The sequence below is a fragment of the Heliangelus exortis genome, chromosome 2 (assembly GCF_036169615.1).
Source record: "Heliangelus exortis chromosome 2, bHelExo1.hap1, whole genome shotgun sequence".
Taxonomy (NCBI): domain Eukaryota; kingdom Metazoa; phylum Chordata; class Aves; order Apodiformes; family Trochilidae; genus Heliangelus; species Heliangelus exortis.
In genome coordinates, this window is record NC_092423.1 from 132,935,228 (window position 1) to 132,953,578 (window position 18,351).

Below are 18,351 nucleotides of genomic sequence, written 5' to 3' on the forward strand. Positions count from 1 at the left end.
TACAGATATATGCATTAAAATGTATTGCTATAACATGCAAAATTATCTAAGACTTAAGAGTATTTGCTTCTCTGACTGCTATCTATCAAGAGATCTTCAGCAAAATTAACCTCACCAAGCCTATACCTGTCTAGCAGAGGTTTCCTTGAATTAAATGTCTCCCACACATCTCTGTCAAATGGCTACTAACCTTACCAGACAAAAATTGAGTTTGAAATGGGAGGAAAGGAGCATTTCTGTTCTCTTCCTGATGGTGCAGACTAGGTTCAGTATGTGTCAGTAGTGTCAAGTGGGACCAACAGTATTCCAAAGGCTTTGGTAAAGGATTCAGATGAATGATGAAGCTGCTGTTGAAATTTTCCTGCTTGGCATCAGGCTTGATTTTTGGTAATTTTGAAATATCACTACTGAGTGTCACTGTCCCTGATGTAGCCACAAAATCTAGGTGTGTGTTCCTACGTTTAATAGCTATTTTGCTGAGATTTAGATTTGAAATTGTGACTGCTTAAGATTCTTATTTTCAATTGAGTCACTGAAATATTCCTCAGATTTTTTATTTAGCACTAGACTTGGTTTTTTTAGCCTTGTATATATTGAAACAGTTATGCTTGTTAGAAATAGATGCTAGTCCAGATGGATTGAAACCAGATTTCTGAGGTAAGGAGTCTAAAGTAACAAATTATTGACACATTTCATTACTTCCACTGCAGCCTAAAATATTGGACAAAGATGTAATATAAATTCACAGTTTAGATAGCTTTTGGAACAAAGGAAGGCCATGAATTCTTTCTGGTCAAACATGATATCTAATCACTCAAGTAACACCACTCTGCTTAAAACTGCAGATGTCATTTTTGGATCAGATTTAATATTATGGTTTGGGTTTTTTTCCTTTTTTTTTTTTTTTCTTTTTTATTGAGAAAAATTTGCATGATTTCTTTTGTTATATGAATTATTCTGTGTTACAATCTGACATGTATTTTTGTGAGGTGGAAATCTACTGAAAACTTGGCTTCAGTCACACTGCTCTAATGGCATAATTGTTACTCGAACAGAAAATGGCAATGTCGACAGATCAAAGTCTTCTCAAAACTAAAGTGAATTCCTTGGATACTCCAGAGATTTGTATCCATGTTGAATCATATTATCTAGAATTCTTGCAATAATCATTTTATGTCTGTCTATAAACACAGAACAGATGCAGGTTCCCCCTTCTCTTAATGCCCTTATGTATGCAGTATCTGGAGAGGCTGGCTTAAAATGCAGTCCATTTACACAATATTCTGTGTCCAGCAGATTTCATAGAGTTTTATTAACCCATTCAAGAGCTGGACTTATTTTCACCAAAAGTAGTAAGCAATTCAAAGCACTGCCTAGACAATAAAGGACACCACAAAACTTTATTGTTGGTTGGTTTTTTTTGATTGGTTGTTTGTTTTTTTGTTTGGTTTGGTTTTGGTTTGGTTTGGTTTTGGTTTTGTTGTTTTTATTTTTTTTTTGGTTGGTTTTTTGCATGTTTTGTTCTGGTTTTTTTCCATTGAATAAAAGGGCACGGGACTGTGGTGAAACTTTTACTTCCCCTAGACATACCAGGTTTGATTTCTATGCAGGCTACTTGATTGAAAGATTTTTTAAAAATCATGCCTGAGGCAAAAGAAAAAGGGGATATACAGCAAAAAAGATCTTGCACCATCTGCATGGGAAAGAGTATTGATGCTACGTTCCATAGTTATACACATGATCTTGAGCAGAAGCTGACTGCACCTTTATGGATTGCAGAAGTTCTAATTGCTTTGAAATCATCTGTTGTTTTTGGAGGGTCTTGAGAAAAAAGTATTTTTTGTTTAGATGTTACTGAAAAAAATACAAAAGACCCCCCCACCCCAAACCTGAATTTTCACATGAAATTCTGTACAAGATCCATGACCACATGGTCAGCTTCTCTTTTCTAGCTTCACGCAATTATGATTCTAGTAGGGCTGGATCTGTTATTAGTCTTGAATTACAGTGACACTAAATCAGGAATACACTTTTAGACACTTAATTATGCCCTTTTGTTACCTAAAATACAGAGGAGAGGGACAGGAAATGCAATTTTTCCCACAATTTTTTTCAGAAACCCGTTAATTATTGTCTCTTATTTATATTTAATTGTTGATTTCCTTAGTGGTATTTGGGGGTGGTAAGGGAGTTAGTCAATAAAAAACCCCATAATTCTTCCACCATAATACCAAAATATGTGGACTTTTCGTTGGAAACCCAAACATTTCATTCCAAGGTTTTCTGTGAAACCACAAATATGTCTAAAAAGAAATGTCCCTGCCCTGAAAATTTCTGTTTAATGTAAATCTTCTGTGAAAATACTTGTTTTGTAGAAATAGATCAGCATGTTTGATGTTTGGTTGTAATAGAAATAGAAATAGTTTTCAGTTCCAATTTTTTTAAGCATCTTGGTTAATCATATCTTTCACCTTTTTTAGATTTGGTAACTTCACCAAAGTAGAATAAGTGTCAAATACATTAATCCTTTATAAGGTAATGTATTCCATGGTATCACAGAAATTTTGTACTCATTTTTGTACTTATTTGGCCAAGCCCAGTGAAGTATAAAAATATAAATGGTCCCAAAAGAAATAGTTTGGAGAAAATTAGTCAGCACAGGCTATTAGCAGTCCAGGTGTTAACATCAACAAAACTGAAGAACAATTTACCTGCTACAACAAGCAATATTAATAGGATGAAATAGTCTAAAAAATTTAATGAAGAGGTAGATTTGAACATAAAAAATACCTCTGCATTCTTTAGCCATAGTTGTCTTTTCACATAAATTATTTTCAATAGAAATTACTAGACATGGAAAAGGTAACATTAAGTTTCAGCTGTGGCATTTGAATCCATTCCTGTGTTATGACCCATTTTATGTCTATGTTCTGAGTATTGTCAAACCAATAGACAAGATGTTCAGAAAGTTTCATTCCCCCGCCCCCCCCTTTTTTTTTTTTTTTTGTAAGTAAAAAGCTGCCCAGGAAAAAAAAAAAAAGAAAAGTTTATTTAAATTAATAAGAAAATGCAGCCTGATACAGTGCAATAGAATTCTGCTGGAATTGAAGAAAGCTAATTGCTGTTGTTTCATTTTATCCTGTTTGAAAGGAAATCATTTTGAAGAGTCAAGACAAAAATGAAGATTATTCAGCTAAAGGATGAAGCAGTTAAGTAATTGAATTTAGAATTATTTTGCACTGTCTCCTGAGAAATAAGTCATTCATGCTGTCACATAGATTTTCTGTACACAGACATATGTATGGGAAATCTGTTTGCTTGTGTGGAGACCACTGCCCAAATAAGATCTTACTTAGCAGAGGCCACCCACAGCAGCCTTGCATTGAAGTAACTCTTCACCACCAGCCATGATTCAGTTAACCTTTGCTTAAACACAGGAATTTAAACTATGGAAAGGTCTGAAATCTGACACAATTCTCTGACACCTTAGTGTCTGTCATTAGAGATAATCTTGCATTAGGTACCGATTTCTGAAAATAGAATTAAACTACTTTGGGTTTTGATCTTAACCCTTCTGTATTACAAATGTAACCCTGCTGTGTCAAGAGACTTCCTGAATTATTGCTTCTCCTTTCAAGTCCTTGTGTTTGTGAAGGAGCTTTGAGGGTAGAACAGAGGCCAGTGAACACAAACTGGGCCACCCCATCATCAGCAAATTAAGTGACTGTCTGGGTCATAATGATTGGTGGACCACAGAAAAACACAAGGACTTCTAAGTCTGCTTGTGCCTCGTCCTTCCTTTGTTTCTTCATACTTCATACAGAGATATTGCATCAGAAAGGCAGGCAACATGTTGCTTATTGGTTTTTTTAAAGATATTTTCTTTGAGCATCGGCAGTGCCATGCTGCTATTTTAAAATGTTTTAACTCTGTGGGGTCTGTGCTCTGTGCAGTTTCTGGGGGGCAGAACCTCCTTGTGAAGAAGGTCCTGGGATGACCTGAGAGGCTCACACTCTTAGTTGTGCTTTATTTTAACTACCGCATTTTTTCTCCTCTTCCTCAACTGTTTATCCTGGTAACTAAGAAAATCTCAGCAGGGATATCCTGATATTTCCTCATCCTGATGTTCTCTTCCTCTGTGCATCATTAAACACTGGCAAACAGTGATATGGTTTCATTTTGTAGTGGTTGTGTTGCACCTGGAAATACAAAATAAGGAACTGAGAGGAACACAACTCAACAGCAGATTTCCACTGGGAAACAATGCAATCCAAAATTCATAGACTAAAAAATATGAGAAAATCTTTGGATTTATATGTTTTTTGCAAATTTACCCATCGTTTTTTTGGGTTGTAGTGCACTGCAGCTGAATTGGAATAGGATCCTGGCTGAGAACAGCTCAGACACTGATTGTCCTGCAGAGACAACTTTTACACCCCGATCACCAGCAATGCTGTTGAGGAGTGGGACATAGCCTCACAAAGGGGCTGAGCTTGGAATTCTGGCAATAGTCCAATCTGACCAAGCAAACCCTCTTTGAAAACAGAAGATTTCTCTTGAAGCTGAACATGAACACAGGTGACAATGTGTTCTCCAGCTCTCTCCAAGCCACCCCAAATACTCCTGCATGCTGGAGTTCCCATCAGTCTTTTCAAGCCACTAGCAGTTTCATCACTTTTAGAAATAAACCTTTTCCTTCTGCTGCTGCAGAAGTTTATCAGTCTGCCTTTTCAGCCTTTACCCTCTTTGCAATGCACAGAGGATGTTCCTATCCTCCAACTATTCACAGCAAACTGAAAAAAAAGAAGTCAATACTGTTTTCTTCTAGCTCCATGATATATGGGCACAGAGCCTATGATGGACAGCTTGGTCCATGACAGATCTTCAAGTGGCACCTACTTTGTCCCAGGGGGCTGCAGTGCAGCTGCACTTCCCTAAAACTGAAGCCCATCTTGTGTGTCTCTGTATAGTTAAGGTTCTGGATCCTCTTCACAAGTGTCCTATGAAGAAAAAGTCCAAAAGTTTCAAAATTCTTAGTTGCAACAAGGCTGTTGAAAGTTTCAATATGAATGAAGTTATTTTAGGATCATGCCCATATTAACATTTTTAAAGCATTTCCACATGTACTTTCTAAAAAAAAAAAAAAAAAAGGCAGAAAGACAGACAACCTAAGAAAGCTTTAGCTTAAGACTGATCAGTGCAAACAAAGAAAGATGGCAAGAGCTGAAAAGTCTCCCTCAGGGATGTGGCCTTTACAGAAGGAGGAAAATGAAATCTTACCCTTGTCAGTGAAGCTCATTTCACAGTACTGAAGAGGGCATTGCATTTTGGCAGGGTCTTGCTGGCTGATTATTAGTGCTGTTTATTGTGCAATCTTTGTGTCTGATAACAATGTGCAGAGCACTAACTGGAGATAAATACTCTGAGATGCATAGAGTAACATGATATTTCCTGGTGGAATAACAAGTTTATCCCTTACATGACACTAATCTTGTAATTCGCTTGCTGAGCACTAAAAATTTCTCTTGCAAATTATATCAGTTTGATAATCCATTCAGTGCTCTGACATACTTAACATGTTGCTTTTCATGTTCTTCCCTGGATAAGAGTTTAACATGGTGATTTGAAAAGAGCCAACAGTGCACGCTTGCAGCCCAGAAGGCCAATTGCACCCTGGGCTGCATCAAAAGAAGCGTGGCCAGCAGATTGAGAGAGGTGATTCTGACCCTTTGCTCTGGTAAGACCTCATCTGGGGTACTGCATCCAGCTCTGGAGCCCTCAATATAGGAAGGACATGAATCTGTCGGACTGGGTTGGAAGGAGTGCCATGAAGATGATCAGGGGGCTGGAACACCTCTCCTGCAAGGCCAGGCTTCATTTCTTTGCCATGAGGGTAGTAGAAAAGTGGAACAAGCTACCCAGGGAGGTAGTTGAGGCCTTATCTCTGGAGATACTCAAGAGAAGGCTTGACAAGGCTCTGCACAAACAAATCTAGTTGAGGATGTCCCTGCTTACTGCATGGGGATTGAAATAGATGACCCTCAGAGGTCCCTTCCTAGCCAAATCATTCTATGATTCTATGATTTGTAGATGCCAGACTCAGACAGGTGTACATGAGAAAGGAGCTTCCATGTTCTCTTTGATGATGCAGGAACCTGGAGGGTTCCAAAATCCTTGTTTTCCTTCCCACACTATTTTTTATAAAAGCCTTGTAAGCCTCATTGAGTGTTGCTTCTAACAAAGAGATTACAGAAATAAATAATGCCACTAGCTTTTCCCAACTTAATTTTTGTGTAGAAGGATGAATGTTTTATATTATTATTATTATTTACATCATGTTCCATATTAAAAGCCTCAAATTCAGGATCTATTTTGATAAGGCATTGAACCTGCCCCAGAGTTCTAGGAGATAAAGGCAATCAAGACCCGATGCTAAAAGTTTCAGAAAAGAATGGCCATTCAGTCCCTATTGAAGCAACTGGAGTGTCTATCCAATCACAAATCTTAGTCCTTCAAAGGCTTTACACTGACTTTATTATGTAGCTTTTCTTGCCTTGAGTAGAAGTAGGACATTAGGTCATTAATTTTCTGTCATTCCTTAGATATGAGATCCTCTGCATGTGTTCTTAAAAGGGTAGACAACTGAAAAAAAATCCCATTTAAGAAATCTGTGGCATTAGATAAAAAGCTGGGCAGTCCACAACAATGTGACACTAAAGCTTTTTATAAGTCAACAAACTGACGTGTAAAAGCACAACCTCAAAATATTTCAGTGTCTAACTCATAAGTGTAAAATAAGCAAGCATGTGAATTGATGATGCTGATTTGAGGCTCTTCAGGTATATATTAGTGATCCTGAGAAGAGATATTTGAGTTACAGTGGGACATAATGCCTGAGCTCCTTCATGGCAAGGGCTTCACCTTACCCAAAGAAGGTGAAGATCCAAAAGAAGGACATTAGTCCCCTTTTCCCCAAAGACCCCAATCTCCCCAGTAGAGTGCAGAGCAGATAAGAACTGAACTGCAGTCCCAGGGCACAGGTGCCATGAGAAATTTCTTTACAGCCAAGGTGCTCGGACTGAACTCTCCACTGTGTGTGTAACACAGAGCCAGCTCCTCCATCCTGCACCACAGGCACTGTGCAAGCCTGGAGCTGGGGCTGGGATACGTCCTAGGCAGCCATCAGCAAACCAGGTTTGTCCATCAGGCTTGTGGCGCACAGGTAACAAAATCCCTTCTGGCTTTGTTTTGCCTTCATTCATTTTTATGTGTTCAGAGCTGCTAAGTTCACAACCTTTGAAACTCAAATTGGACAAGAGGGCCTGAACAACTGGATTTCTCCAGCTTTCTAAATATTGATTCACCTCTGGTTTCTGTAAGAAAATGACATGGCATTCTACTAATATCTAAGGTTATCTGTGCCCTTTTGACCTGTGAATCATAACCACAGTGCAACTCTGGTTTGAACACTGGAAAGTGAAAGGTCAGAGAAACAAGATAGTTTATGCATGGCAACAGGATTAACAGTTTGGGCTGCTCTGAAGATATTAATTTGAACCATCTTATGAGCAACATCACTCAGGTGCACTTAAGAGAGAAAAAGTGAATTCTTGAACTCTTGAAATGACCCAGGATTTTTTGTATTGATAAATAAGATTCCGGAGTAAATTAAGCACTAGAATGAGGTGATTAGCTGGGGAGTTAAAAGTATAAAATTATACAGACATGCTTTCATTACCCCATGAATTATTCCTCATGAGCAAAAACCCTATTGTGATGTGATTCTTGGACCATGCAAGAAAACCAATCTGTGGCAGAGTAATTAAAGATTTTCAGAGTAATGCATTATGCATAAGTTTGCTAAATTTAGTTTGGAAGAACAAACAGAATTCTTACATTTACAACTGATGGGCATTTGTTTTGAAGGCTATTTTAACATGTATTGGTCTTTTTTTGTGTTTTTTGTTTTTGGGGTTTTTTTTAAATATAGTTCAACATCAATCTTAATGTACATCTTTCTTTTCTTTGCTTCCTTCCTAGGTCCCCTGATACATGCTGATCCATATGTATCCAGAGACATGATCCATAATGTATCTGTGGTCTAGTGAAATTGTAGTAAATGCTATATAACTTTTTTAAATGGTTATGTGTAATTCCCCTTTCTCCATAACTTATGCTTTTTGGAGCAACTTTTTACTCTGTAAGTACCAATCTTTTCCTTAGGGAAGGTCTAAGCTGCTATAAAACCAATGTATTTTTAATCCATTTGGGATAAAATGAAATCAGTGGGAGTTCAGTACATTTAAAAGTGGAAGCACGTACCTAAATATAAACTTAACTTTGACCACCCATGCTGGATGTCCTAACCATTTTTATTAGTCCCTTTAGTTTCCTTTGTTTCAGATCTTTTTTTCACTGAGTGTTCAGTTGATTCTGACGACTTGATTTTTGGAAAAGCTTCTTTTTGAACCATAGGTGGCAGCAGACAGCAGAAACTACTAATTCATGGGCTCCTCTGCATTTCCGAGCTAGCCAGTACCAGGAAAGCTTGCTTTGTTGTAGGATGAGTTCTCCACCGTTTTTTGCCCACATCCAGTGCTTATTTGAATGCCGTACTATATATACTTTTATTATGCTTAGCTTTAGGGAAAATATTTTTGCCTTTTTTTTTCTCTGAGTACTTATACGTGTAAAATATTAACATGAACAGGTTAGTTATTTTATAAATCTCCTTCCATTTCCTGCATTACACACTGACTTGTAGGAGTTTAATTTAATCTATTTTAGATTTTATCAAGCTGAGGAAGATTTTCTCATATACTTTTTGAGTTGTGGGGCAGCTCCCAGAGGAAGGAATAGAGATTCCTGAACGCTGGTGCCAAGTCGCATTTTCACAAGTCACACAGTGGAAAAGAAGCAGTGACAGAGCTGCTGGCTCCCACCTGGAACTCTGTTAATAAACCCATAGTCACAGCCACAGAGGTAATTTTTCCATCTCTTCATTTTACACTGTTGGGTAATAAAATCTGTTCTTGCTTACAAATCTATTTTTACAACACAAAGTCCAATGTATTTATTAATCTTTTCCCAAAATAAGCACCAAAGCTTTTCTAACATGCTAAAGGTGAGGGAGTGTATCAGTCCTGTGTGAGTGACACCAGAGGCATCTGCACCTCCCTGTTTAGGGAAGATCCTGTCTCCTCCTATGGCAAACCTAGCATTAGTTTCTTAATGTAATAAACAGAATAAATTAGTGGAAAAGCCTTTGGCAAATGCAGCTGTGCTTTTTAAAAATACTGACAAGCATTTGTATCAGCTTTGGCTTGTGATCAGGCAGTCTAAAACCCAGCACCTTCACTCCTCAGGGGCTGCTCTGCTGTGTACAAGGCCCAGAGATATCTAAATCACCTTCTAAGAAATTGGTATCATGGTGGGTCCTGGGCTGGGTTTCTCTCCACTCATCGGACAGGGATCTATTCCAGAAGAATAGGAATGTAAAAGGGAAGCAGGGAGGCTGGATTTAGGCCTGGACTTAGGGTACAGGAAGCTGTGATGTCACTTTCAGCCAGAAGCATTTGGGTAGCCACAGGTCAGTATGCTGGGATGGGCCAGAATTTTTGGGACCCAGGACCTGCATTGGTGTTGCTCCAAGGAGTTCCAGGTTTCTTGGAAGGACAGAGCAAGATCCCTCAAAAAAGAGGTTATTGGTGCCTGGCAGTGTCATACTCATTCTACATGAAGGCAGAAGAGAAAACTGGAGACAGGAACCACTGCATGAATCCAGGAGGAGGTTTTTGCCTGGGGATTTTACAGAACAAACAGCATAAAGTGCAACTATCAAAGAAAGATTAAATAATCATCTCTGGTGGATGAAAGATGAACTCCAAAGCAGGAACTTCCTCTTCAAAAGAGGAAGACCAAAAATCTATCCAGGAGTTCTGCTCCATTTCTCAAAAGAAAACAAAACAGTGGTTTAACAATGAAGCTGAATGAGATGTTCCTCAGACATATGGACTTGAGCATGTGTGCACACGCGTGTGCATGTCTGCACACCACAGGTCAGTCAGGCAGCACCAGCAGCACCAGCTGTGTGCAGGGGGTTGCTGCCTCTCTCCTTCAGGTGTACAGGAAAAAGCTGGAAGGCAGGAATGCCTCCTGGAACAACTGCAACACAGTCTGCTTGTAAACTGAGCTTGTTCCTACCTAGTGAGTTAAGATCTCGTGATTGCTGTTTCAGTTTTGCTCTTCCCTACAGAGTGCTATGCCAGTCCCAAATGAGGCTAAGACATGGCCAGAGCTGTGGTTTGGGCTGCAGGTCTACAGAGAAGAAAGTTGTTATTGTAGCTGGAAAAGTTTTTTAAGGAACTTTGTCTTGGGAACCTGTTGTACAGATGACTACAAATATAAATATATGTGACTGGCCTACTTGATGGGCTTATATTGCCTGCTAGGGCATTTGGAAAAGTGTACATTTAAATTATATCTCCAGCCTTAGAAGATACAAAAAAATTAAGGATCTATATGTTATGGAAAACACATCTACTAATTTATAAAAATTCTGTATATTCTTGTTCTATAAAACAGGGAGAAACATATCTGTGAAGATTGCATAATAAAGTTACACTACCATTGACCACTGACATTTTTTTCAACATCTTTCAAGGCAAGTGACATTTTAATACAAAGCAAATCCAGAAAGTCCATTTTTAGGCATAATTTGTCAATTCATGCAATAAATACATGTTCCACTTAAGGAGCAAAATGTGCTTTCATGTACTCAGTCTGTCAGAGCTTTAGTGTTGATTTTAAAAGTTTTAAAAAACTAAAAAGCATACATTGGTCTGAATGAACAATATGAGCAAATCTAATTAAGCAAAAATTCCTGAGAAAAAGAGGATAAGTGACTACAAAAAAAAAGATAAAACCAATTCCTGTAGTGTTAAAAAGAGTACAAATGGAGCAAGAGGAATTTCTGTAAAAGAGATCAATGGAGATGGATCACTGCCATGCAACATAATCAAATAGATGATAGAAGAACACAGCATAAGGCAAGAGAAATAAGTGTTGCAACTTTTTTTCTATCTTTGTCCCTGGAATTAAAAAACAATTTATTTACAGATTGATAGAGAGCTGTATGATTTGAACTTAAAATAAGAAAGTTATTGAATAAAAAATGCTGAAATATGGATTTGAAATGTTAGAAATATTAATTTCTGGACAAACTAATCAGACTCCCTTCCTAGGCTGAATTTATTAAAATATTTTACAAGGAGAGATGGTGACTTGTAAAATGGTGTAAGCCTTCCACAGAAAGGTATACTCAGAGTAAAGCAAATAATGGACTCTGCAGTTTTAAAAAATGTTTTATTATAAATGATGGGAAACCAAATCCACATTTTTTCAAACCCAGATAAATAAACAGTAAATATCATGCTTTAGATTTTAAATGTGTTTTGCCTTTTTTCAATAGCATCTGCAAAAATGACATTCCTAACTTAGAGACCTGTGAATATATTTTTTGGGGGGGAATATGGAGGAAGACAAACCACATGTTGTGCACATAAATGAAGACCATTTCAAAAAAGCTGCTGAAAATGGAGACAAAACAGTTCTGTGAAGAAATTACTGAGTAAGAAGTAGGTTGGTAGCTTTCAGCAGAAAACATCAAATCAGCCCTTGGGCAAGAATATTTCAAATATATATATAAATATATACAAATACACAGAAAACAAATATCTTCCCACTTAAAACCAAACAAGCATCAAATTGTAACAAAACTAGAGAACTCCGTGGGGCTTGTGACCTTTAAGAGCTATTTAAAAAATACAGGTATTTTTATTTCAATTCCACAGAAATAAACTCCTAAAAGAAAAACAAAAAAAGAAAGAAAACCCAACCGAAAACAAAGAAACAACAAACCTCAAATAAACTCTAAACTATTATCATTATTTTTTAAAAAAGAATCTTGTCTTTGTTGGGACTGATCCCAGGAAAAGTTTCATGAATGAAACAAATCAACAGATAAAAAACATCACCACATTCGGATTTTGAGTGTCATGTTGGTCCCAATTTAATCAATGAAAATGTCACCTTTGATTTCAGTGGGATCAGGGTAAACTTCTTTTATATATAGCAGAAACAGAATGACTGAAAGTTACTTTTCCAAATGGGATTTAGTCATATGACTGGATCACAGGGGGCTGCAAATATGGAATGCAGCCACTACTATAACCTTATGGGCCACCCAGCTATTTTTTTGCTTTTTATAAAAGGAACTTATCTTTGAAAGTTAGCTGGTGAAACTTGCCCCACACAATTCTGCAGAATTTTCATATACCAAAATTGCTTGCTAGAAACCTATAAGCAGCCTTCTAAAGTTCTTTTAATATGTATATCCTTTTGAGGTTTTGTACCCTCTGGGTAGGGTCAGGGCTGCCTGTACAAATTAAATGACCATTAAAAAGAAATATAAACATGCTATTTACAAGTACACAATTCTTTACTCTCTATACAGTTCCAATGAGTATTTTGTATAGTTGTAGCCTAAGCACTGTGTAGAACTGGCATGCTTCTGATATTCACAAAAAATGTAATAAAAAAGTAGAATAATTAAAAAAATCTGTGCACATGCAAGGAAACTGCAAAATGTATCCATTGCCTTAAGCTATGCTTTTATGTAATTTTTATATACCCTAACAGTTTGCCTTCCTGTATACTTTTGATGGAAATATTCCATGTAAAATCCCATATTTTTTCTTTAGGATAATATATCACATTCTTTAAGCCTTCCATTAATTTTTCTACATGACATTCGGACTGCTTTTAGTGAAAGAAGAGTAAAACCTCAAAACACAGCTACTTTTGTTATCACACTATAAATCCTAGTTTAGGGATTACACCAGTTATCTGATTTACTTCTACATAGCAACTGAAGAATTTATGTTTTTTATCCTTATCATTCTTCATATGTTTGACTCAGTTTATTTATGAGATATGTGTCCTTTAAGCATTTAATGAAAAATAATATTCAGACAAATTATTTGACTCTGGGCTTACCATAAATCCACCAACCATTCAAATTCCATTCATTTAAGAAAAACAATACTTAGTCACCTTGAGTGCTTTAAGATGAGTTTTAATAAAGACATCTCCATAATCCTTTTTCATGTATATAAAGTTGGCATTTCACTGTGAATAATATTCAAATCAATAGACCATGGTTGATAAATTTCATTTCTTCAAATCCTGATGCTGTTCCCTAATAATCAAGTATGCTTTTGCATCTCTTTTGGAAGAAAAAAAAGGACATCCACTGACAAGCACCAGATAATGGTAGAAGAATCAGATCCAGTTTTTCTCTGGAAAATCATTGCAACTCCCTTCTTCTAAATCAAGCCTCCCCCAGTCATCAAAACGTGGGGTGATGACATTTGGAGAATTTTTGTAGGTTACGGAGTGATCATGGAGAGACTTCACATCATCACAATGTGTCACTTTGAAGAAGCCCTTCACTTTTCACCTTTGAAATGTGACAGAGGTGCTGCTGGGGTGTCCTGCTTTGTTCTGGGGTCCCCTGCTCAATGCCTTTAGAAATCCAAGGGCCGAATCATCATGGTGGTGGAGCGCAAGGAGTAGCTGGGCCCTTTGAAGTAATGCCACTTGATGCCATTCAGCTTCCCATGGTTTTGCCCAGCTGTGTAGAACATCCCGTTGAGATTGGAGGGGCCGCAGGCATCAAACCACCACCCTGAAAACATTATGACAAATTATCAAGCTGCAAATGCAGTAGGCATTTTTATTGTGTTTTATAGGTTTAGCTGATCAACAGACTGTGGTATTCCCAGGCTCATAAACACTCCTAGTGGTAGTATATTCATATTATCCTTTTTTGCTCCCTTGTGCATTCTGCAGCCAGTGGTGTTGGAGAATAAACAATTGTATTTACAGAGTTGGACAAGTGTTTAAGTCTTAGTTAATTATGTTTTTTATATTCACTATGTGAAGCAAGAACAAGAACAAATAAACTGCTTTGCTCATCTAGGCAGTATTACAGTTCTGTTTCCTGTAAGTCTCACAAAAAAAAGACTGTATTGATAAGTATTTTGCATAGTTTCAGTTGTTTGGTTATTTTATGGGTAAGCATTGTTTAACTTTATTTACTTTTCTGTTGCTTTAACTGTTATTGTTCAATTGCTCAGACGGTTTGCTTTTGCTCTCAGGTGAGATGTTCTTAGTGGACATAGGTTATCAGTGTGGTAGTGCTGCTTTGTTATTGTAACTACAATATTATAGTAATAGATAACAAGTATTCAGAATGAGGCACAGGGATACAGGTAGACTCTTTCTTTGAGACATGACAAGTTTATAAATAAGACTCAAAAATTAATGAAAGCACTGAGTGAAGAAGACAATCAAAACACTGCAGGACACTGACATTTACAATACCCAGGAGCATGGAGAGGTGATTGAGATGATTACCTGAGCATGTATGAATTTAGGTAACAGTATAGCCTGCTTTAATCAAGGTTTATTCATTGTATGCTGAGTTTTGGGCCAGAACAGTAACATTCAATCCAGAATCTTATTATTTTCAATGGGGAAACCTATATAAAACATAAAGCTCTTAATTTTGATTTTAAAATATGCCAAATGCTTTTGAGTCAAAGTGTCAGGGGGGTCCTTACTGAGATGTATCTGACATTTGTTCACTTCTCTGAAAAGCCTCTAATGAAGTTTACACCTGATACTTAGAAAATTGACTATTTTATTTATTTATTTATTTATTAAGCAAAAGTGGTGTTAGGCACCTGTAGGTATAGATAGCAGGAAATTACTACTTATCAATCATTGACTAGAAAATGGATTAAAAATGTTACTGATTGACGACAATTAGGCTTAGAAACTTGCTAACTGCCTTTGTGAGTGCTCTGTTAGCATACCACTGAAAATAAATCAGAAATAATTATCAAGTACTAGTGAATACTACTAACAGCAACAGAGGTTTTGTTACCATTTGTGTGATGGAGTGCAGAAAATTAAAACTTACTAGAAGCAAAGGCTTGTTGCAAACCGTATGCAACAAAGTCATCTCACTTTTGGATGTGTGCAGTGAAGATATGTATACATGTCTTTAACCAGTGGAGAAAATTGAGCCAGTGGTGAAATATAGTATGAATGCTCAAATCTATTTTGAACTGTTGCTTTAAGATGAAATGAATAAGTCAAGTCTCTTGTCTACATCCCCCAAATTTTTTCTTGTTAAGGTGAATTTTAGATTACCACGGGGATTTGAGTTTAAGGAAAACTGCAAGTAACAAGAAACTTGGCAACACTGACATTACAGAATACAAAATGACAAAGATAAAGTAGGTGACATGCTGACTCCACTGAAAGTAGTGGGAGTTTTGTGGTGTATCTTGATGGAAATATATTCTCCCCAGCATCTTACAGGCTATCCATGTAATATAACAGCAAGATGCTTAGTACAGACTGAGGATGGCAGAATCAATCCCCAGACTGCAAAGAGCTAATATTCCCAATGTCAAAAATATACTAACCTCAATGGCTAGGAGCTCCATTTTTCAGAGAGATTTGTGATGATTTTTTTCATAGTAAGACCTGTGGGGTTTATGACCCTTTAATATAGGATTTATGCATCTTTCCATGTAATAGGTTTGTACTGAATATTTGGCTTCTTGTATCAAGACAAATATCATAAAGATCAGGTGGTGGGTTTTGCTTTTGGTGGTTAAATGCAACTTTATTTTTAGAAGTTACTTCAGCCTGCACATTACAGAAGCACATTACAGAATTGTGGTCTTCCCAAGACCCCCTGCAAACCTTTTTCAAGCACCACCAGAAGTAACGAAGTGATCATCTAGTGAGGAGCTACAGAATTCTGCAGGTGACTTTGTGAACTGAAAGGCAGAATTTTAAATTTTCAGTGTGTTTCCCACTCTAACTTCTAGGACTGGAATTAAACTGTGAGAAGCTCCTTTCAGACAATAGTGAATCCTCCAATTAAATCATATTCAGTGGTTAGCATTTTATCTACCTATAATGTATGCATTATATGAAAGTATTTTAAAATATTCCTTACTACTACTGATGGGATAGTGAGCATGTTTACCCTTCAGATCCAGTGCTTACTCTGTCCTTTGAATTCACATCTATGTAATTTATATTTCTAGTCTTGTAAAGTAGTATCTTAGATTTTGGATAATACTTAGTGGGTTTTTTTCAGAAGTAACACTTCATAATGAAATCTTGAGGGAAGAATTTATGCCAGATAAATTCTGGCAAACTTTTATTTTGATACAATTGACCTCCCTTTGATTACAGTGTTATACCTAAGGGGGCAATTAGCAAAGAAAGGGAAAACCATACAGCTGATGTTTTCCTGTAACCAGAGTATAATCTTGTAGAAACTTAAGGCAAAGTTAAACAGAGAAAATTTAATCCTCATTTTTCAAAGATGGAATGCAGATGCAGCTGGATTCTGTTTATGGTATTGGGATGAAGACATGGCAAGCTGTGCTAGTTACCATTTCAGCTTAAAGGCATAGCAATAGATGGCCACTTCAGAAAGAAGGATGTGGTGTCCTACAAAAAAGCTACTCAAAACTCTCATCATAGTTTTCTTCTAATGAAATAATTATTTCGAAATATTTTTTTAAAAGTCTACTTTTTCTCTTTTTCTAAGTGTTGTTTTTTGTTTGGTTTGGGTTTTTTTTTTTTTGTTTGTTTGTTTGTTTTTTTGTTTGTTTGTTTGTTTTCCATCTAGTTATTTCTCTCCATCCTCCATAGCAATCCCCAAAAGGCTGTTCCTTTTGGAATTCCCCATATGGCCTCAGATTATCACAGGACTTCCTACTGCATGTCTCGACACCAAAAAATCCACATCTTAAAATGGATGCAACGGGATTGTTTTTTCAGATGCCTTGTATGCCAGGGCAAAGGGGAGTGGAAGCAGTGACTCTTGGTAGCTGTGATGAATTGGAGAAAATAAAACATGGGTTTCTGAAAGTGATATCTGCAGCACTGCCATTGCAGAAAACATCAAATAAAGCACTCTCAGAAGCAGTCTGGCCCGAGGAAAGGCTCCCAGTAGCTAGATGTTGGCTTATTCCCTGGAGTTCACAGGATTTCCCTCCCATGAAGAATCTTGTTTATTTTTCAATACAGGGTAATGGCTTTCCCAAATATGGATTAATTCTTCCTTGACTAGCAGTTAGATTTTAACCTTGGAGACAGTTTTTGGCAATGATTTTCATGGTATATTTGAATTCTTCATGAGAATCATGAAGAGTGGGCACTATGAGAAACGATGAAAGAGACACAATATTTTAAAGTGAATAATGAAGTAATAAAGAGGATGCTTTAATGAGAAAGTTAAGAGAATTTTTATTCAGAAAAACAGGTAGTTTCTTCAAGTTGTTGTGATCAAAAAAGTCACTAATTGTTTATTTGAAGTTAGTCCATCTCCAATACAAGCAGCACTACCATCTCTGAAATAAAAATCCATAGCTCATAAAGTATATAGTCCAAACAAAAGCTAATTTAGATAATACATTGATAAGTAGTTGAAAGTTCAGTGGTAGGAATGAACATGAATCCCCACAGATGCTTTTCTGGAGCAGTTAAATCATGCTTACACTTTGTGGACTCCTGCTTCAGTCTTTAATTAGTGTTGCTATTACCACTGGGAAGTTCATTATGTAATGAACTCTTTTCATTACAGAAATATAGTCTGAATGCTTCAGTCTACTTCAGCCACCTAGGACCAGATAGTTCAGCTCCACGTGCCTGCTTTTATTACATCTTTGTATGACAACTAATATCCTTTGAGATGACTTCCACTAATTCTTGCAAAACACTTCCTACTATAGAAGCATTGTTCACATGAGTGATGGTATAACCAGAAAAAAAGTAATGTCCATCTTCTATAAGAGTCTTCTGAAGTTACAAATCTATTTCTTATATAATACAATCCTCTTTGTCAAAAGCAACATAAAAAGGTTTTTGCATGCCAAAGCTAAATCTTTCCTTTTTTGGCTTGTATAAATTGTAATTAAACATATATGTATGTACAATTCTTTGTTAATAACCCAGTGCACTGGGCTGATTAATCAGTGCACTGTAAATCTAGTGGTCATTGGGAAGTTTCTAATGATCACTCAAGTTTCATAAGAGATTTACATACTGAAAGAATAGGTGTCTAAACACTGCACATTTGATGGCAGACACTTTCTTCACACTTTTGCCTTTGCTCTCCCTTATAAGTGCACTGAATCACTCCAGATGTAGGAAAACCAGTATAATCCATTCATTAATATCCAAAGTATGTTTGAA

General features: G+C 36.8%; 1 protein-coding gene across 2 annotated transcripts in view; it reads right to left on the reverse strand.

Annotated features, from left to right (window-relative positions):
* Window positions 1-11,347: 11,347 nt before the first annotated feature.
* The window catches only part of ANGPT1 (angiopoietin 1), a 156,945-nt gene continuing 149,941 nt past the window's right edge, over window positions 11,348-18,351 (reverse strand). For both annotated transcript variants that reach the window (XM_071738202.1, XM_071738203.1), the window contains one exon: window positions 11,348-13,747. In XM_071738202.1, the coding sequence (XP_071594303.1) occupies window positions 13,587-13,747 (161 nt within the window). In that variant the 3' untranslated portion in view covers window positions 11,348-13,586. The remainder of the gene's footprint in view (window positions 13,748-18,351) is intronic.